This window comes from Platichthys flesus, chromosome 21 (assembly GCF_949316205.1).
Source record: "Platichthys flesus chromosome 21, fPlaFle2.1, whole genome shotgun sequence".
Classification (NCBI taxonomy): Eukaryota; Metazoa; Chordata; class Actinopteri; order Pleuronectiformes; family Pleuronectidae; genus Platichthys; species Platichthys flesus.
In genome coordinates this window covers 16,333,003-16,355,110 of record NC_084965.1, presented here as the reverse complement: position 1 = coordinate 16,355,110, position 22,108 = coordinate 16,333,003, and the positions used below count along the sequence as shown (strand labels likewise).

Genomic DNA, 22,108 nt, shown 5'->3' with positions numbered 1-22,108 from the left:
AACAGAAACAGGGCAGCTTAATTGTTTCTAGAATGGAATATAAACGGTTGCACACCTTCACTCCGTTGAGGTGGATGGTTTCGTGCATCTCAGTTCCTGCAGGGCTGTTTGCTGTAGTGGTATAGGTGTAGGCCAGCTGGGGGATCAGGATAGTCTGTTTGTTATTGGTGGCTAGAGCCCTGAGGCATTGCATCGTGGTCACGATGTCGAGGGGTTTGGCACTTGGCTGGCTGGCATACAGTGCGACGGGACAGTTGCCCATGACTGAGAGTGGCGATGCCTCTTTCTTTGTGCAAGTTAAGTTCAGGGGTTCTTCCTCATTGGTCAAGCAGGAGGAGGGAGAGGGGTACATGCTGGCTTTAGCCAGCACTCTCTCTGTTTCCTCTCTGGAGGGCCTTGGCAGCGATAGGTCTAGGGGTCCCTCTGTGCTCTGAGGGGTCTGGGCCGGCACTGGACCGCCAGCTCTCACGTTTAGTGATGATTCTGGCAAGCTGTGATCACCATTTGTCTCTGCCGGGGTGGCTTCTGTAGGGCTGTCCTGGTTCACAGCAGGGCTCATAGTGGATGTGTCCTTGCCTGGGACCAGAGAGACCACATTGTTGGCTTCACAGGTATCTTCTTCCTCTGAGGGAGGTGTCGGGGCACCCAGTGATATTTGACCCTCCTGCATTTTGTCAAACCACTTCTTAACCACATGGACTGGCAGGCTCACAGAGTCAGAGATCTTGGCCAGCTCATCCTTCGTGGGCTCTGCATTTAAGGCAAAGTAGGCCTTGAGCAGGGACAAGAGGTTCTTGGGCTGGTTGCAGAGTCCTCCCTCTGACATCAGGGCTGCAACAGCAGACTCAGATTTTCCCAGGCCTGCTCCATTCAGCCTGAGACAATCCTTCTTGCAGTGCTTGAGGGCATGGAGAGCTTCCAGCCCACCGGGACAGTTATCACACAGGAGACAAGTTTTAGTGGTCTTTTCCTCTTTTTCGTTTGTCTCAATTGACCTGGTGCCTCTGATCGTGAGATCTTCTGGGAGTTTCTGGGACTTGAAAGTGTCAGTGGTGGTGTGAGCTGGTGAATCTGGCTCTTTCTTCAGGTTTTGGGCTGTGAGCTGGCCATGGTCCAAGCTGTAGTTGATGATGATTTTTGCATTTCCATCCTGACCCACAATAGGCAGACTAATGGCTGAGATGAGTTGCTGCTGTTGAGGGTGGAGTATTCCAGTGGTTAACCCCGAGTTTATCTGCCCCTGGCTTTTGGCATTGTTTTCGAGCACCTGACGAATGACATCGCTGTCCACTGCTACTTTGAGAGCGTTCTGCAGGTCTGCCAGGTTGATGCTGATGGGCGACATCAGCCCCACAGTCGGCAAGACTACGGCCTGCACTGTGCCCAGAGGAGCAGCAGCACTTCCGTTGAAAACCCCGTTCATGGCAGTCTGGGACGTGATCATTGTCGGCTTGTACTCGTAGTCCACAGGCTCAGTCTTGATCTGATTGAGGGGCAGCTGCTCCTGCAGGGGCTTGCTGTGCTCCAGCTTCTCCCTGATCTGGGTGCGGAGGACTGAGGGCGGTGTGGGCAGCACTGGCGATGGACCCTGGGTCTGGGTTTTGGTGTTCCCCGAGCGTGGTCTGCCGTTAACTGAGATGACGCTGATGCACTTCTTACTGCTGATGTGGGAGCTGTATGAACCTGAGTGGGAGAACCTCTTCTTGCAGTTGGAGCACTCGTAGGGTTTCTCTCCTGAATAAAAAACCACAATGTGGAGAACAGAGAGAGAAATAGAGAGGGGGAGGGGAGGCATGTTTCCATTAGTGAATGAACCTAAATGAGCAAGCTAGGCTATGAGCACTATGGCAGGAAAAAGCTCTAATGCGTTTCAACGATGCTCAAACGCTGATATAATGGCACCATTGGGAACCCTTCTCTAATTGCTGTCCCATAATGCAAAAAGAAACACTATTATGGCACATTAAGGAAGAACACACAATGGACTGAAACACAATAAAGGATATGTAATACAGGGAATTGGCTCAAACATAAATAAAACATAAATACAATTTCAATGGAGACAGACATTTCTGTGGCCAAGAGAGACTCACGGCAGAGACATGTACACTAGACCTGCTCCAGTGCACAGACACACCCTTTTACACACACACAGACAGTAACACAACGCTGCAATTGTGCCATGGGTTGTCCACTCACCGCTGTGGATGCGTAGGTGCTCCTTCAGATGATGCTTGTATTTAAATGCTTTGCCACATTCAGTGCACTTGAATTTACGATTGCCGCCCGACTGCGTGATGTGTCTCTGTCAGACGAGGGGGGAGAGGGGTCACTCAGTGAGATACACAATGAAAACACAACCTTTGAACTGCCACTAATTCATGTCACAATGTCATTAATCAATCGAGGGCAAAAGTTCATGTTTATTTATCATGTTTGGAAGCGGGCCGCTAAAGAAGCAGGACTAGGCTTCCATGTCAGGTTGCATAATTTAGAATCACTCCGTCATGATTAGTGTAGTACGACAAAGTAGAGTGCTACTGAAGTGAATCACAAGTCATCTAATCTGAAAATTAACATTTAAAGTGTAGACTGATCCATATAAATAATAACACATAAATATTAAACTCCTGCTTGGTTTCAGTCAATCTTTTAAAATATTTATGTACATGTGTACACTTTATTATTATTAGTAGTAGTAATAGTACCAGAGTAGTTGAATGTTCTTAAAAGAGGTTTAATCTCGCTGCATTAAGTATTTAAATCAAATGTTCCATTACAACTTCAAACACTGAGAGCAGAATACAAATTAATCATTTAAGATTACAAGATAAAACAATTTTTCTGTCCATCCAGTGATTGTATCATCAGTATCCAGACATGAGTAAAGTGTAAAGTTTTTACCTGATCCCGTCCGCTCTTGTGGACTGTCATGTGCCTCTCCAGTTGCGCGCGGTAAGCGAAGCTGTAGCTGCACTCGGGGCAGTTGAAGCTCTCCTCTGTCTTCTCGTGTCGGTACTTGATGTGCTCCTTCAGGGAGCTGTAACGCTTGTAGCCGCGAGTGCAGTAAGGGCAGGTGAGCAGCTGAGAGAAGGAATCAGGAGTTCCTGGATGGGGGGGGGGAGAAAAAAAAAGGAGAGATTGTAACAACATGTGCGAGAAGGAAGTGGGGAGGACAGGAAAGGGTTAAAGACACATGGTCAACAGGCAGGGACTCTTTGATGTTCCACATGGGCTCCTGCAGCAACACTCCTGTGTGATTTCACCAATCACTGAAAGTTCCTCCCTCTCAGGTAAACAGCACCCAGGTAACCAAACGGAAAGAGGCTGATTTTTGACCCATTGTACCCCCCCCCCCCCCCCCCCAGTCTTTAAGGACTGCAGTTTATTTTGGGTTTTGTACTCCTTGCTTAGCAATAAAAGCTTTCACACCTGAGATTCCACCATCCGATTGCCTATTGCGCATTGAACGTGTTTTGAATAAAAAGACACCCACGTATGTTAGGAAAAGAGAGCTCGGTAAACAACTTACACCTGTCTGGATCCACGCTGGTGAACAGAGGGTCTCAGTCGCACGGCTCCCACACAGGTAAAGCATTAGTTTGTTAACAGGTGATGTATTAAGTTCTCCTGTGGGACAGGTGAGGGCCTCGGGATGGGAATACACACACATTACTGGCCAGGTAGCCGTGTGTCAGAGCTCGCACAGACGTGAGAAATTTACTCAGGTGTTACTGTTTCTCTTCCTTCCCCCCTTTCCTCCTCCCCTCCCTCTCTTTTTTCCAGCCGTCTGCAGTCGCAGGTAAAAGGCAAAAGCCCGGGAGCCATAAAGGTCCCAGTGTGCTGCACTTAACAAATTGCAGAGGGTGTAATGAAGTTGGAAAGTGCCGTTAATGGGTTGGCGTTAACACCTGAGGTGAGACAGGGAGCAGGTATAGCCATCTCCAGGGGGCGTAATTACTGGGTAGGTGCAGTTATAGCGTGACGGCTCATTGACTGTGAGATCATGGGTGGAAGTACTGGTGTGTTTGAAGAAGTAGGATATTGAAACACGGTGGTAATGCCCCTTGACTTGGTTGCTAACCGCTAGTAAACAAAAAGAAGAAGAAGACGGAGTAGTGACTTACGGACACAATGCTTGTGTACACTAACAAACCAATTAATGAAAAGATCAAACATAATTATGTGTTTTTCTTTTACCGTTCTCATCGTGGATGCTGGCATCAGGCGTGCCCTGTCGTTGCGGCTCATCTTCCGGGGCTTCCGGATAGATGACGGCTGTGTCCCCTTGCTGGAGCATCTCCTCTACCAGGGCGTCCGTGCTCACATTGTCCTCTCCATCTGACACACAATCCTCCTTCACTGTGAGACAAAAAACACACACTGATTAGAGTCGGGCCTGCAAAAAGGTTTTATCGATCACCCTTTTTTTTCATGTCTTGCAGGCTCTCCGCATTGTTGCAGGCTCTGCATATGAAACTTTAACCTTTGTGTTTGAAATGCGATAATGTCAGTGAGTGTCATTATAGCTGAACCGGATCTTCCAGTCCAAGCCCTCGATCATGACATATTCACCAGCATGGAATGGGGTGGGTGGCACGGGGAGAAATAAAGTGAACACTGCTGTTCATAATAGGATGAGAAAACTAATTAGCATCAAAGGCCACAGGCGACTGTATGAGCATCAAGCTCTTTGTAAGACCTGAATGGCAAGCCGCTATTCACAGTGTTAGGTAAGGTACTTGTTGACACTGGGGCTGATAATTAGGTGATGAATCTTGTCCTGATGTATTGTGGCAGATAAATATCACACAGGAAAGGAGGCACACACTCTGGCCTTCAGTCTCCTCAAATCCAAGCTTTGACAACCTGCATGTGGGAGCACAGCGCGCCCCTCCTCGGCATCACATACGCACGGCTAGCTAACGTCTAACGAGTGCTAATTACCAGGGCAGTATTTGTAGGATGTGTAACCTGAGGACGACGTTCAGGATGAAACAAAAGCTTCCTCCCCTCCCTCCGTCTTTGCTAACCCATCGTTTCCTGATGTGGCGACCGGAAACCAGGTATAGTGTGTCTGCGATTAAACCGAGCATCATTCCTCTATGGATATGTTAGTGTGCCTACGTGTATCATTACAGAGAATAATTATCAGGGTGAGCTATCCCCTAAAAGCGAAGTTACGCTACTGATGATACTGTGGAGGTGTGTGTAAGGCAGATGTTTTGTGGATTGATTTAAGTGTTCCCACTGCACTTGAGATTTGAGGATCGTGTTTTGTGAATTGTGTGCTTTGGAAGACCAGGGCCAGCTGCGTTTTCCGCGGAGATGGGAACAGGTGTAGCGCCTCATGACTCACGGACACACAAGCGAATGCCAGTAGTGTTACATAGAGCCCTGCTCCGGCTTCCTCTGGTGCACCTTAATAACGCCAGGAAACAATAGGAGAGCAGTCATTTGTTGCTATGGTTATTAAAGACCATTCATAGAAACCTCCCGCCCTGACAAAAACACATAAGAGATAATCCAGAGAAAGAGGTTGTCTGCTCCAGAATGTGTGTGTGTGTGTGTGTGTGTGTGTGTGTGTGTGTGTGTCAAGCAGGAGCCAACAGCAGGTGCTGAGAAAGTCAGAATGAGGAATTCTCATCCCACAGTTGAGGGTCAGGAACACATTAAGTGCTGCTAACCCCGACATATCACAAAGCTTTTCTCCCACGACCCCAACCGCATAAATTAAACAACCCTGGACATGTTTGCCACATTTTTAGTACCGTGGAATAAATAACCCACCATTCTACAAAACCAACCTTATTTGATTCTGTTTTTAATAGGTGGATTTCAAAAAATAATAAGACTCTTTATGTGGCAGCGTTTTGGTTGCCACTATTCCGACTGTAAATTATAAAATACACCTACCCGAAAGTGCTGATCTGACTGTGTTTAGTTGCCATCCGTTGCTCAAAGGCAGCATCCAAACACACAAACACACCTCCAGGCAACTAAATGTTGACCAAGTGTGTGAAGTGGAGTCCCAGTTGAGGGCCTGTGGTGCAAAGGTATGACAAGCTGTTGTTTTCTCGTGTGTGTGAGTGTCTGTGTGTGTCTGTGTGGGGTTGGCTCTCCCGTCCTTTTGTTTTCGTGCAGAGCGAGGCTAGAGGGGTTCACAGCCTCTCTGGGGCGGCTCTGTGTTATCAGGCTGCTCCCCTGACATGAAACATCACACAGGCCATTTATGTGCTGACGCAGGGATGTGAATGCACCACTGCACAAGTGGAAAGCAGCCCGAGAACTCTGGCCCTGCGAGGCTGTAGAGGGACATTCTGTTACAGTTCGGAAAATCTAAAAGAACTTGCATAACCTGACTACAGTATGTCTTTGAACAAAATAAGCAGCCCACCTACTCATTCCTCTTTCCCACACTCCTTTCTCATCATTCTCTGCAACATGATACAACGCTATCCCATGATGCATTTCCTGGCCTGGCTCACCTCTGCCCCCACTGCTTCCTGTGGTCGTGCATCCAGACCAGACCCAAGCGATTCTATCTGGGACGGGGAGAGACTATCACTGATAAGGATTTTCACAAACCGCTGAAAAAGTTCCACCATCGGTAGTAAAGACGTTAAACCGAAAGGAGTTAAGTGAATGAAAAGACAAATGTAGGATGATCTGTTCCACCTTGTGCAATGAAACATTTCTGCGTAGTCTCCACTTGCTTTTCTTCCTAGCTCTCTGAGAAGGGTGTCTCAGTTTGAACATCACATAATGACATATAGCACACAGGAATGTAGGTGTTCCTGTGTGTTCTACGGAACATAGTGTCAGGCCAGCTGGGAGGAAAGAGTAAGTGTCATCACGCCTGAAAGCCTTGTAACATCACTGCTAGTGGGAATTATGCAGTTCCGCTTGAGTGGCCATCAAACACTCTCAGAATTCATCTTCTTGCCGCCTTAGGCTGTAGTTTCATGCAGTTAAACCTGGTCTTTGTCACTAAGTGCCTTAGCAACCTCATGATATCCAAGCTCTCCAACTTCACCCTGCCTATTCTCTGAGATGTAATCATGCTCTACAACTTATCAAATGTGGAGGCCCTGCCAAGTTAACTCTCTCTCTTTACCTTCTCCTCCCGGGAGTTAGTCGGCCTGTTCTTACAGGAGAGCAGGAGGCTGCGGTGTACTGCACCAGCACTGCGCTGCTCCACTGCCACATAATCATTTAAGAGTGAATGAGTAATGACAGCTAGCAGGGGGCCCATGATACCTTATAATCAAGAGGAATGATTCAAGAGACACAGTGAGAGAGAGAGAGAGAGAATGGTAGTGTAAAAAAAGAGAAGGAGTGCAGGGAAAGAAAGATGGCAAAGTGCTGAAAAAAACTGCTGTTTGGTTTTGGAGTGCAGCAGTCTCAGGAGACGGGGTGTCAAGGCTTTAATTTGAAGCAAACTGGGCTACGCTGAGGAGAAGATTAGTGGGTGGTGGTCATCTTTCAAGGCTGAACCAGAGACTTCTCAGTTCTCAGGAGTGAAACCAGCAAAGGGAGGGATGAAGGGATGAGAGATGAGAGAAGTGTGTTTGTTTAAAGGACTGTGGCTTTCGGCATGTTTCATCAGACCGATGTAGAGTGACAGCATAGATGTTGCTTGATGTATGAGATGAGGGCTAGAGAGGTGTGTGTGTGTGTATGTGTGTGTGTGTGTGTGTGTGTGTGTGTGTGTGTACTTGCATGTGTTTGCGTGTGCACATGAGTGAAGGCAAAAGAAAATATGCCTGATCAGGCAGAACTGTGGAGCAGAGCCAGCTTGCTGAGCTGTTACAGTGTAACTTATGTTTTTGAAGTGCATAATGTTCACGGGCCCGGCCAAAACCAATGACATTATTCTTCCCACAACTTTCCCTTAAAAAATAGAGGTGCGGCTTGAGAGCAGTGATGAAAATGACGGAACAGACAGGGGAATAGGTGGCTACACCGTGTACAGGTCTGAAACCATGCAACTGAGCTGCAACTGAGGTAAACTCATGGAAGAGGAATTTCTGAAAAGTCCCTCCCTAGATTATGTTGATAGGTTGCTAGACATTTTTGCAAAGGCTTACTTGGCCAATTGCTAAATCAACGCTCCCCCTCAGTCTCATCCATGAGAAATTCAGCCAAATTCTGCAAGATGCAACACTCCACAATAAATATTCCTGTGATTGAAAATCACGTCAACGTGTCTAATTGCATATGGGCCTGTCACATTCTTGCACATACTGTACTTGGCACAGAGCCGAGGCTAGCAGCCTCACAAGTCCACTGATGCATATTTATATACACACACGCAGTATCAGGTCAGGAGCACAGCATGGAAGCCTTGGACCCAGCTTGAAACAGCAACATCCTTCAGCACCTGTAATTGTTGTTTGGAGGAGTCTGTGTATGTGTGCCTGTGTGTGTGTCAGCCCTTCCTGTGGACGTCAGCTGCCTGTGATGTCACTTCCTCATGGTTTGAGGTAAAAAGAAGTTCACTGAGGCCCCTCCAATGCCCACCAGTGCCGTAAACCTCTCCACCGGCTCTGTGCTCGCAAGGCTGTTTTCTGTGCTTGAAGGTCTCTCCCTCTGTTTGCATTGTCTTTGTGTAATATCATGCTTCCTGCCTCGGTTAGAACTCCACCACATGTAGTACCTGCTTCCTCACACTCCGCGTTTCACAATGAGACAAAGCCTGGTACTTAACGGTGTACAGATGTCATTGAGACATTTTTTAACTTAGCCCCAGATCACGTCATCTGAGGCCAAAATGAGAATAAAGACAATTGGTGTCGTAAACAAAAAGATAAAGAGGATGAGAACATATTTGCTTTTATTTGCTGGATCGATCAGTTACTACGGTTCTTATTCTGAGAAGGTAGGAGTAGCTCTCATGTTCACCAACACTTTATCGGCCTGGTGACGGCAGGACTGACAGTGAAAGGAGATAACTGTCATCAAAACACATGTTAAGATGCCATCTTTTCTGACACTTGAAATGATTTAAGCATTAAATCTACAGGTGTAGTTTTGGTGACGCAGCATGCAGGAGGCAGGACGTAAGGTATAACTTCAGCTGCAAAGCTTTTTTGCTTCTGTTTACAGCACCACATCGTCACCATCTTCTATTGGTCTTTTTCATGCTGAGATATTTGTATTTCTTTTTGTTTTTTTCACATGCCTCTGTCGTTGTTAGAAACGTCAGCAACACACTCACTTGCTCGCAGTGAATCCTGTGGAGAATCTTATGCAGTTTTCTTATATGGGCCCACTGGAACATTATCCAGGGTTTTTTACAAGGAGGAAACTGCAGACTATGTCCCCAGCAACTGACTGTGACATTTGCGTTGTCCACTTCTGGATAATTTCAGGAGATTATCCGGAGTTCAGTGCCTGTCTGAAAGCAGCTATCACGTTTCTTTTACAGTATTTAGTGCTATTGTCCCGAATCGTGATACTGAACTTTTCCACAATGCAGAAACGTGGAACATGTTTCAGAACATTGCTGAAATGGTGAATGTGAAGGGGGTGATGTGTGTTTGCATGATTCAGCGCGGATGTGCGATAATAACAATGCCACCTATGAGTCTCACCTCGGTCCCAGCAGTGGTCCCTGGGGAGCTCATCATCTGGCAGGGTGCTGTCGCAGTCGGCCCCATCCGCCAGGCTACTTTCCTCCTCCACAATTTGCAGCTTGTCCTCATCGTCCGATTCTGAGCCCGCCTCCACCAGATTACTGTAGTTAGTCACTGCACAAAGGGAACAAGGGTGACAGAGGTTAGAAGGACTTGTCTGATTGTGTCAACTCTTTAATTAGTCTTAAATAGAGAGCGAATGGGCTACACGCTTCTAGTATTTCTATCCTTTAATAAAGATAATGGGAGGGATGCTGTGTGAGCTCCTTGATTATGAGTACTGAATGTGAAAGGCCACGAGTCGCAGAGGTTAAATATACAGTAAATGTCAAAACTATTAGAGGGAATGGTTGAAGGAAGAGGGTGGAGTTAGCTTGAATCACCAATTAAATAGATCATGCACCAACTTCAGTTGATTAGATGAAACTTAAATGACCCTGTGGGGAAAGTGGGTTGTTAAAGTGGGAGCAAATAAGACGGCTCGGGGAGTGAATAGGGGGCTAATAAAAAGTAATGCAAACGGTAATTATTGACGCCTTAATGATTATAAAATGATGCAAATGAAAACCAAAGAAAGATTGGAATCTACTGTAAATACAAGAGTAATAAAGAGAGGACAAATCCCCAGAGCACCCACCCAGATGTAAAGTATTGAGTAATGCCAGTAATAACAAGTCAATGCCTTTGAATCCATACTCTGTAAACAAGTCAAACTTGTTCCAATGAAAATGCCAATATCAACTTCACCACCTGATGACATAAATATGAACTTTAATAAAATATACCAAATTGTTCAGCTCCGAATACGAATTGATTACAGAGGGACTGACGCACAGACATACTGATCACTGCGTCCCCCTGTGTTATATACCAGGGGAAAACAAGCCCTTGAACAACACGCTCTGTGTTGCAGAGAAACAGAGAAAATTCACACTTGAGACACTTGCGGACACACAGACAGTACCAGTGTGAGATCATTAGATTGCAGGCAGAAGTGGTGTGTGTGCTGTGTGGGAGTCGATGTGACCTGGTCGGTTGTGTTATGGGCTGGAGGAGCCAGGAGACACAGAGACAGCCAACCTACAGGGAGGGTTATTACGGGGAGTAAATTTTCCTGACCGACTGTCTTCTTCAGATGAGTCTGTGTGTGTGTGTGTGTGCCTGTGTGTGTGCGTTTGTTCCTGTGTCTTCTCATTTCCACCCTGTTCCCCCGTCTCTCAATTCCACCTGTGTTACTTCCACCCACTCTTCTTCCATTTCTCTCTCTACCTTCCATCCCTCTGTTCCGCTGAGAGAGATACAGATCCTCTCGGAGGCCAAATCAATTCTCCTGTGAGAGCAGCCCAGTCAGCAGAGGGCCCGGACTGCAGCACTGAAACTACCTCTCAGGCTACTTCATCTCACATCACACACACACACACACAGCACTCGCACATATGCACACGCACTAACTGCATTCACTCGCTGAATATACCGGGCCAGTACAAAGCACCTGAACATTTTTTCAATCTCTCTACCTTCTCCTCACCCCAACCCCACTCGCCCACCTCTTTCTGAAGTGGCTGCTAATATTCTTCTCGGGAGAATCGTGATCCTGTGTTCCAATCAATGAGAATTGTTTTGTCGAGGTCTCTCCCTTTCTCTCTGCATTGTGCGGGCCACTACAACCAGTTGGTATTCACACAAACCGAAGACAAGCAGAGTTCAGGCTGAGGAGGAGGCAGGAGGAAGGAGGTGTGTGGGCGGAGGGATGAAAGGTGGTGGAGGAGGAGGAGGAGGGGGAAGCTCTCTTATTTGGCGAGTCGTTCGTAGGGTCAACGTCGCTGTGCTGCAGCTGCAAAATCCTATCGGGGTTCATCAGGAGAGCTTTTTCATTCACAACCTCTTTCCCTGTCTTCGCACTATTTCTCACTCCACAATTCTTTCACTTAACCATGACGTGGTGGTGCCACAGCACTGTAGTTTTTGAGATGACTCACATCCCTTGTACCTGGAGTACCTCCACCCTATATGGTGTACCATAAAAATGTTAACCGGCAAGCTAACAGAAGGAGTGAAGGCCTGAGAGTCACAAATATGGGATCCCATTCTGTAAAACTGTTAAACTGTTAAACAATTAAAGTAATATAACATTGCCAGGCTGTATACTTGTCATGCTGCTCCCTTCGTGCTTGTCTCCCTTACACACCTTTATTTCCCTATTCCCACCTTTCTTTTCTGTCAGAGCCACTGTGCCAGGTGATATATTGTCCGTTCAGCAGCCCAACAAGGGTGCAACTCTTCATTCTCACACAGGAGGTACTTCAGGACAGGTCTGAGAGGCTGTTTAGGGCCACAGCCACTCAGGTGTGGAGCTGAGGTCAGCGATTACAAAGGCAACACTCTCCATGGATGGTGTCAGGAGAAAATGATCAACCATAAAGCTGTGGAGAGAAAATCAATGCGCGGTGTGCCCAGACAGGAGGTGGCAACTGAGAGCAGGATAATATAAACGGGAGCTGCAAAGTACAGCAAATAGGGTGAGAGAAAGAGTAAAAGGGATGGAGGGTGGTGCGGGGAGCGTAAGGAGATGGTCTTCCTGTGCCAAATGGTTGGCGGTGATGAAACAAAAGTGTGTGTTCCAACAGGAGATGTAACACCTAGCATCAACAAAGGCTGCAGTCCCTTCTGGCTGACCGGCTGAGCGTTTGGACAGCTGGCCTCATTAGCGCTAGCATGTTAGCACACAACAGGAGGACGACTCCTACGCATCTGAGAGAGAAAGCATTGCTAGGTGGAGGAGGTGAAGCACTTACTTCTGAAAGTTTGCTTTCCTGCATAGGTTGCAGGGAGCTGAGCACTTGAGAAAATAATATCGTGTAACCATGGCTATGGCTTTAAGTCAAGCTCAGCAGCCTCAAAATACTGTATCATGTCTTGATTGTAGCTACCCATGTTTCTAATCCGGAAAGAATTATTGATGCTTGGAAATAAGCTGGCAAGCAGGCACTTGAATATGCCTGCTGCAGAAAGGGATGTGTTGTTGTGACACCTGCCATGTTGTATCAATTACTAGCAAAGGAATGGGGGACTGGGTGGGTTACTCCCAAAACAGACCCAACATTATCCTGTTGGAGGGGGGTCATTTTGTAGGCTCCGTCCTGTAATTGTGTAAACTTGTTGACACTTATTTTAGAACCCTGCTGTTTGATCTTGGCCTGATTGATTTGATTGAATAAGAGACTTTTCAGCAATTTAAAATAACTTTAACTGAACTTTTCCAACACCAGATTGCCAGGTTTTTGCTCTCCTACACTGAGACATGCCAGCCAGGAATGGCAGTATCTCAACCTCTGTGGGAGGGAGCTATCTCTGTGCTTGGAGGCCCTCAAGGTGTGAGTGACTGGTTTAATAACTGAACATCGGATGGGGGGGGGGGGGGGGGGGGACAAGGACCCAAATGCAAAGCCAGCGTGTGAAAACACATATTAGCATCTGTGGCAAGCTTTTATCTCGATTCATTAACTGTAGGGACATCTGTATGGGATCAGGACCTTTACATCTTGGGTGCAGAACTTCCGCACCACACCAGAACATGTAGGTGGTATGTGTGGAATGTACATCCAAAACACTTTATCTCTGAGTTTGTCTCTTAAAGAGACTGATCAAAAGGATGGGCTCTCTCCTTGCTACAAATTTGAATCAATTTACTAACAAATATTCCAGTTCTGCTGTTATTCTTCTCGGGATTAGACAGATTGACTCATTATGAGCAGAAGCACCTCTTTGTCTGTCCTTCTACCTCTCTTGTGTCTCTATATTTAGCCTTGGTACGAGGCTCCCTCATTGAGGTACGCCACTTATCTCATGCAGAGCATGGAGCCAGGCAGGCCCTGGTGAAACTACCACAGGCATCCTCAAAGAGTACAGACCCTGCCGTCACAGAGTCTGCCCTTGCGGCTCTGCAATGTCATTTTCTCAGGGAAGCCAACCACTACAAAAAAAACCCAGCTTGAACCAAAGTAAAACAAAGCTGTGCCATTCAAAACCTCAAGTATGCCGTCTCAAGGTGAGGCGCCTCATTCAGCTCTGAGGTAAACGCTGCTGGTTTTGTTAAAACAACAGCCTTCCTCCCACAGAGTCAGGAAGGTCAACTCAAGTGGCAATAACAAAACAAAAGAATTGGGGATTTTTCATGGTTTGCCTGTTCGCAGGCTGCCTCCAACTTGCGAAACCATTTAGAACGGACAAAGACTGTTTGGCACTAGCAGTTAAGACATACAAATGTGGACAAACCGTAAGGGATCACATGCTCAGTTAACTGTTTAGGCCACAATGGGTCCAGAATGTCTGTTTCCTATCCTTGCTTAGTGGCTAATGCACAGTCTGTCCATTAGAAGGTTCGGCAAACATGACCATAGCAGGCAAGTCGCATTTAGGAATATATGTCATATCCTCCACAGATACACAGCACAACATTTAGCTCCCCAAACCACATCAAAAGACTCTTAATCATGAGGTTGGGAGGCCAAAAAATCACACCCACTAGACATACTGTAGATTCACCTAGCAGTCTTGAGAATTAGTCCCTTTATTTGCAGTAAGTGTAAACATTTTCATTAATAGATTAGCTCTAGAAATTCAAGTATAAAATAACAATACATGCATAATGCAGACAATCGGTTAGATTATTCCATCAAAAGCAAAGCTCTTCAACAACCTGTGGAGCGCAGCTCTTCACAGGAACCATTTCAGAGGTGAGCTGGAAGACAATGGGCTCTTGTCTTTCTAATGATGCTGATCAAGGTTTTAGCATGTGAGCTAATAGGCCTCTGCGGGTCACTCATCTCCCATCTGATGAGCACTTTCCATGATAACACTATTGCTAATGGGGACTATTGTTCTCGTAATCTGCATGATGACACTTGGAAGTGTAAAGGAAGTCGTGGGTGTCAATGAGTTTTAGGAGAAGCAAAAAAGAGATTTAACTGCACCTCAGAGATTGTGGATTGCTCCTTTTCCAAAAAGAAAATTACTAAACCTTGCCTATTACATGCTTTTCTTATAAGGGCACATGCTTTTATCTCTCAGGGTTAGACCCAGTATTGTGCCAAAATGACAGCCTGTTAATAGACTGTATTTCGAGTCAAAGGTGGTTCCAGGTACAAATGATAGTAGCAGGCAATAGTGTTTCTCTCCGGGGGTAATGAGCATGGTGATGAGCCACACACATTCTGTTACACCGGGTGTCCTCTGAGTGTTGCTGATTCTGGCTCCTCTCAGCTCTTCTAAATAAGGCCAGGTGGGCTGGTAGGGACCGGAGGGTGTGATCACACCACACACACAGACATACACGCACACACAGAGCAATGCCTTGGCCACCGAGTATACACTAGTCACCCATGTTTATGTTGGAGGTGAGACAGCCCAATCCAAGATAATAACTCTGGTACACCTAAGTGAGAGTGAAGAGTGTGTACGTGTGTCCTGTATACGAAGTTGTAAAAAGGCATGCTTAGTATGTAGACGGCTTTCAATCATTCTAAGGGGGGCGTGACAATGGCTGCGTATCCATCACAGAGCAAAACATTCAACTAAGACAAAACGTTCCAAAGGACGGAGGCTACCCAACGAAGCCCCCACCAACACATGCTACCTACTTAGAGTATCTCTGGACCCTCGGCCTCCCTCCATCAGTGTTTGAGGCCTGCTCCAGCTCTCAAACACTCAGCAGGCCTCTGGTGAGAGAATGCCCACCCATCACACTGATCTGGATATGTACAATTTAGGCAGGCAACAGAAGGTGGGGTAGAGGTGGGTGAGTAGGGGAAGACTAAAACAAGAGACGTGAGGAGAGGAAACATCTTCTGTTGATTCTGTTAAGACCAGAAAACCTGCAGTCACGCTTATGGCAACACCTCCCTCCTGCTCTCTCATTTACCGCTCTGCTCCATTTTTTTATGCTTTTTACGGTTCATCCATCAGAGTGTGTTTTCCGCCTTGTTTCTGTCAGTGGACTATCAGCTATTAGACCTTTAAACCAAAACCGTGTTCGCATCCTAAGTCCAGTCGATGTCCAGAGAATTAGGTCTGGAGAGTTGTCTGTGAGGGATGCGTCCTCACTTACTGGAGGTAATCTGTTCGATAGGGCAAGGTGTGGCGCCTGTGTAGAGCATTCAAGATGAACAACAGAAACAACATCACAATGCCCACTCACTCTCAAGTTCAGGCCTTACACATCGTAATGTTCTGTTTAATGTCCTGTTCAAGGGATTTGACATTTGTTTTGAAACATACAGTTCCTACGGGTGATCTCTATTGAAGTTTAGGTGTACATGTGTGAAAGCAACTCAAACAATACCACACAATGAACTCTACCATTTATTTGACTGGATATTTTCACTAGTGACTGCACTACAAATGACCCCGAACACAGACCCAACACCAAGACAGCAACACAAATATTTATGCCTTTCAGGAAAGCATTAGAATCACACCTGGGTAAAAAGTTGTTTCCATTCTGTCTCAAGTGAGGAGCAACACCTCTGTATCACCAGGCAGCCAACCAAACACAAACTGGCTAATGTTACATTAAGCCTGAAACATGCTTCTGCGTTTTCACGGGCCCGTAAGCGCAAGAGCCCTTCCGGGTCCCTTACGTGCTTATGTATCCCTCCTTACGTGCTGACGGGTGTCGACCCCCTTTTCTAAAATTTACGGCAAAGCTCCGCAAGCTCACTCAGCCCGCAAGGCTGTGATTGGTCTGCTCTACATCCCTTCTGGAGCTGCATTTCCGGTTTCATGCCCCATAATACCGGCAGAAATCACGGAAGATTTAGAAGAACGAATATGGACCAAATAGAAGAGCACTTGGCAGAAGATATCCGATAGTATGATCACTTGTATAACCTGTCACTGACTGGCGGATTTGTCCGCCAGAAAAAGGCTACGAGGAGCCGCAGTGGCTATGTAAATAAACAATCGACGAAGAAGAAAGAAGGCGTCTCTAAGGTCGTCTTCGACAAAAAGCATTACTCCGCCTAGTGTTCTGGCGCGGAATTGCTTTGTAAGACGCGCAACGGGAAGCATGAATGAAAACGAGTCTTGCGCCACAGTGGCGTGAAAAGACGCAGACGCAGTCGCAGAAGCATGTTTCAGGCTTTAGCCTCCGTCAAGACTCGTTGGAGTGTTGCAGGCAAAATAAAATGTCCCTGCCACCTCTGCTGTCAAACTCCATTCAGGCTGCAGCTACAGACTGATGGGTTGTGAAAGCTGCACAGTGGAATAATGGTCTTCTTCCCTTTGATTTTTCCCGTTTGTGTCTAGGACTGACACTTTCAGAGGAGGCTCTTTGAGGATATTATTAGAGCAACTGACTAAAGGTATTCAGCCTGTGTAAATGTAGCTGGTTACATCAGCAGCATCGAACTTCATTACATGGCTTGGTTACTTTTTATCCAACCTCTGCAACGCTAATGACGGGAACCCGACTGGGTCAGCAGATACTGTCTGAGCACCGTGAAATTCATCCGCTCATGCATTAAGGCCGCACGACGGGCGAACGCATCCAGTGGTGTTCTAATCATTTATGATCAACAAGAGGCAGGCCAAACAGTTGAGCCTGTTCTATGTGTTGTCAGACAACAGAGTCCAATTTCACAGCTTGATCCAAACGCTGTCACAGATACACATGGGTCAGATGGCTCAGCACTTCCAAGTTATGCCTAACACGCCTGAAATGCTACCATTTGTTCCAGTTACTACTGCATGGTTTTATCTGTGAGGGATCATTTAAAAATGTTTTGTTGGGATCATAAATATGTTTTGTTTCTTGTATAATAACTATGAACAAATATATCTAATCCATCACTTTTTGTTATCTGAGCATATTTTCAATCTAATATAATTCAACCATTTTCTACAATTTACCCATATCATAGATTGGCCTAGCTTTTAGTTTTACTTTCCACACAGCAGGGCTGTGGCCTAACAGCTGAGCTGGGCCACACTGAGGTGTGTTTAAATATATGCAATGAGCAATAACGGTGTTATCCAACCTGCTTGAGTAGTGCAGGTCTATATTAGGTTAGTGTAGCACAGGGCTGTTGCATTTTAGGAGCAGGTGACTGGACATTCCTGCCTGTATTAGGCTTGACAGTTTACTGTGGGGGAGTACAGAGCAGGGAGAATTACACTGGCCTATGAAGAGGGAGGGACACATACTGCAAAACAATTCTCCAACTGGATCTTATTAGATCTTGTGTACCTGTAAGTGTACCTTAGCACAGACTAGCATCAGTAAATCCAACATCAGTTTATTAAGAACAGTGAAGCATGTTACTCATCAGTTCCTCCCTCTAGTCGAGACTGTGTTTGTTATGTAGATTAAAACAAAGATTGCCAGTCAGCAGCAAGGGATGAATGCGCACAATGACAAAATGTTCAGGAAAGGTACACAGAGAGGAGTGGTGGCAGGGTGGGAGGAGAGGAACCGCTAATGGCTTAAAAAGGCAAAGCTGGCCTGTCACATACAATGCTCATCTGAACTGATGGCTGCCCCGGGGAGGGAGTGTCACAAACTGTCAGACTGACTGAGAGAGAAAGAGTCAGAGAGAGCACAGAGGAGAAATGGAGGCTGGGAAAAGGAGTCATAAAAGGTTGAAGCAAGGGTGGAAAAGTGAGTGAATAATAAAAACTGAATAGACGTAAAGGGAGTGAGAGCAGAGAAGAAAGACAAACCAAAGAAGGGAGGGCAATGGACAACATTAGTGTGTGTGCACTCTGTGGTTGCCTGCACTTCAGTAAAGGTCAGGTGTTGAATCTGTGGCTCTTCTTGACAGATGTCTCATTGAGGGGACAGGCCATCGGGGACAGGCCATACACATACACACACACACACACACAGACACACTTTGTACCCACTTGTATTCAAATACACAAACAGTACAGAGTCCAGAAGTAATCCTAAAGTGCTTCTTTTGTTTTTTTCTTATTTGGTTACATCAAATTTGTACAGCAATTGCGTATACAGCATCACAATCAGCATTTCAGCACACCTCCGTGAAGCCGTGCTCCGAGATCCATGGTGACAACCGACTACGGCTTCACTAATTCTGACACTAACATGAAAAAGTGCAGCGAGAGATCTTTTTTGTAAAAAATCCTGCTCTTTGTGGCATTTTGACAACAGCTGACCACACTCTCATTTCTCCAGAATGTCAGCTCTGTCACAAGACTCCCGAGGCCAAATGTCCTGGACGACCCCTCTCACACACACACACACACATAATCAAACGCACTGCCCCAGGCTATTGCTCAGATGTCACAGTGGTTTCTTGTTATTCATGTGAAGCGGGGAGGAGAAAGGGGTTAATGCCGTAAACGTACATCTACAAAAAGCTCTTTTGTCATACCCCCCCTCCCCTCACCTTATCGTCCTTTCCTCTCCCCAGGGCAGAGTGGCCTTTTCCCCTTGTGATCAGGAAGGGTTGGCCCCCTGCTCCCCACTACACGAGCCTCCAGGGCGGCCAGAGCTGAAGAGCAGTCAACCAGCACTGCTCACACCATTACCCTGCTGTTAAATGACCATGAGGTTGGACTACAGACAGTGTGTCACATGGACAGTTACGGACATCTGTCATGCTAAACCAGGCGAGAACAACTCGGCCCGTGTGTGTGTGTGTGTGTGTGTGTGTATAGACCAATCATACCATTAAAACCCGTTATCTTTGTTTTAATCTCGTGGCGGATTGGCATGTGTCATGTGCAAGGCCTCACTGTGGATGAGGGGGTCAAATTAGTCCACCGATTTCCAGCTCTATACTGGGACTGAACTTAATATAGCTACATGTAAACTTTGGTTTGTGGAGCAGGGGCGGACAAAATGAAAAATCGCAGATCGAGTAAGCACCATTGTTAATGTACCCTCACAACATGGTGCTGAGTGGTGAAATGGCTGAGGCAGCAGGTAAATGCAGGTCGTCAAGTATTGATGTATTGACGGGCCCTTTTTTGTCCATTACACCCAGAGGTGCTGGAACGGTGCGTGGGCGTGTGTCTGGTTGCCACTAACCCCAGAGACCATTAGTTGGCTGTGTCAGAATTCGAAGGGGCGTATCGACAGGCCAGCTGGGGGAATCGATGTGTGCAGAGCTCTCAAGCCTGAAACATGCTTCTGCGTTTTCACGGGCCCGTAAGCGCAAGAGCCCTTCCGGGTCCCTTACGTGCTTATGTATCCCTCCTTACGTGCTGACGGGTGTCGACCCCCTTTTCTAAAATTTACGGCAAAGCACCGCAAGCTCACTCCGCCCGCAAGGCTGTGATTGGTCTGCTCTACCATGTGCTCTACATCCCTTCAGGGGCTGCATTTCCGGTTTCATGCCCCATAATACCGGCAGAAATCACGGAAGATTTAGAAGAACGAATATGGACCAAATAGAAGAGCACTTGGCAGAAGATATCCGATAGTATGATCACTTGTATAACCTGTCACTGACTGGCGGATTTGTCCGCCAGAAAAAGGCTACGAGGAGCCGCAGTGGCTATGTAAATAAACAATCGACGAAGAAGAAAGAAGGCGTCTCTAAGGTCGTCTCGACAAAAAGCATTACTCCGCCTAGTGTTCTGGCGCAGAATTGCTTTGTAAGACGCGCAACGGTTGGGGAAGCATGAATGAAAACGAGTCTTGCGCCACAGCGGCGTGAAAAGACGCAGACGCAGTCGCAGAAGCATGTTTCAGGCTTCACTCCCCTCTGCCATCTACAGTAATGGGCCTACAGTGTGTCAAACAGTGCTGCTGTGGGACTCTGATGAACTCGGTTATATCACCTCACTTAGTATATTCCAGCATTGGATTACACTCACCCAGGGATTTCTTTCTATGTTCTTTTTTATATTTCTGGTTCCGTGTGAAGTCAAGTCACATGAGCGTGTACTTGTGTGTTTTTCGCCGTCTAAACTTATTTACACATGTATTCCCAATGTGTATTACTTTGCTTCAGTTTGCTGCCTTGGGAATGCCCCTGTTCAAGCCCCCTGGAGGGTTTTTAGGCAGTTCTCCTTCACAGCCACTTGCAGCTTACATACTGCATCTTTATATGTGTAAACAAAGGACTCAAAACAAAATGAAGCCATAAACGGCAGAAAAATGAGCTGTTGCTTTTGAGCGTGGAAACGGAACAAAAGTAGGTCAACCAGACTCTGAGACTGAGTGCGTTGCAATTGTGGGACTAATGCAACTGCCAGCCAAACAACGCGGTTTCTTTCTGATGGCATGCAGAGTCCATACAGCTGTATTGTCCCTAATTCAGTTTCGTCATGTTCTTTCCCACTCTGGTCAGATGCTAGCTTCATCCTTTAGCCTCCGGGGGTAGCAACTAAGACCAGGGTTTTTGTCGTACGCAAAAAGGGTGGGGACCTCTATTACCCAAGCACACTGCAATCATTGGACTGCACTCTCGGGACTATCCCATGTGATGTCAGCCATGATGTGAAGTCATTCAACAGGGAACAGCCAGATGTTTTCTGGGATAGTTACCTACACCCAAGTAGAAACGCCGGAACACAGTGTCTGATAGAAGCAAAAACTACAGCTATAATGATAATGGCTGTCTATCAGAAGATCTCTTCAATTACTTTCTGTTTAACAAGTGACCTGTCCTTGTGACCTCAGTTGTTTTATGAGTTTTATTACACAACACCACTCCCCATGGGACTTCCATGGAGCAATGACTTCCTCCAGGAAGGCTGCATTCATAGGGATTCAGGGATTTGCTAAAAAACATACAGGCAAAGCTATACCAAGGACACCCAATAGATCTAACCCCTGCTTGAGGGCAGCAAACATCAGGGCTGATATTCCCATTCGCAGTTTGTGACCTGACCATAGAAAACCTCACCAGAGCTTTACAGATTCTGCCCGAGCAAAGATTGTCTGAGGTTAAGCCAGCGTGGATAGAAGAGGAGCTCGTGCTTAGTGTTTTCCGACATTGACAGTATCTGAACTGGGTCAAACAGAGATATGTTTTGCTCTTGTGAGCTCCCTGCAGTTCAGGGGGAATTCCACTGGGCAGCGCGTGACCCTGCACACTGACCTTCCTGTTCAACCGTGGAGATGAGCTCTGTAGCCGAGAGGAAGAGGAAAGAAAGACAGTTCTGTCCAAGGACTAGCACTTCTTGTCACACCACTGACATGAGTGTGGCTTGTGCTGATGGCTTGTGTTAGAGCCGCCTGTGTGTTTATGTGTGCATGTGTGTGTGTGTATGTGTTGCTGTGCTCTGGTGTACAGCTGTTGTCAGACAGATCAGTGATAACACACTGGCTTTTAATAAACTCAGCAGGAGTGTGTACGTGTTAGTACCTTAAAGTGTGTGTGTGTGTGTGTTTGTGTGTGTGTGTGGCTTGCTGAAAGGTCTTGGGCGTGTGATTGATGGGAGCTTTAGCACAGTAAACACATGCACACACACATTGGATGTGGGTGGAGAGAGGGGTG

The 22,108-nt window shown here is 46.6% G+C and overlaps 1 protein-coding gene across 1 annotated transcript in view; it reads right to left on the bottom strand.

Annotated features, from left to right (window-relative positions):
* zeb1b (zinc finger E-box binding homeobox 1b) overlaps positions 1 to 22,108 on the bottom strand; it is a 49,266-nt gene that overhangs the window by 5,485 nt on the left and 21,673 nt on the right. Inside the window, exons 2-6 of the mRNA XM_062379450.1 lie at positions 9,597 to 9,752; positions 4,201 to 4,362; positions 2,905 to 3,107; positions 2,200 to 2,305; positions 56 to 1,734 (exon numbers count right to left, since the gene is read on the bottom strand). Coding sequence (XP_062235434.1) covers positions 56 to 1,734; positions 2,200 to 2,305; positions 2,905 to 3,107; positions 4,201 to 4,362; positions 9,597 to 9,752 — 2,306 coding nt within the window. The remainder of the gene's footprint in view (positions 1 to 55; positions 1,735 to 2,199; positions 2,306 to 2,904; positions 3,108 to 4,200; positions 4,363 to 9,596; positions 9,753 to 22,108) is intronic.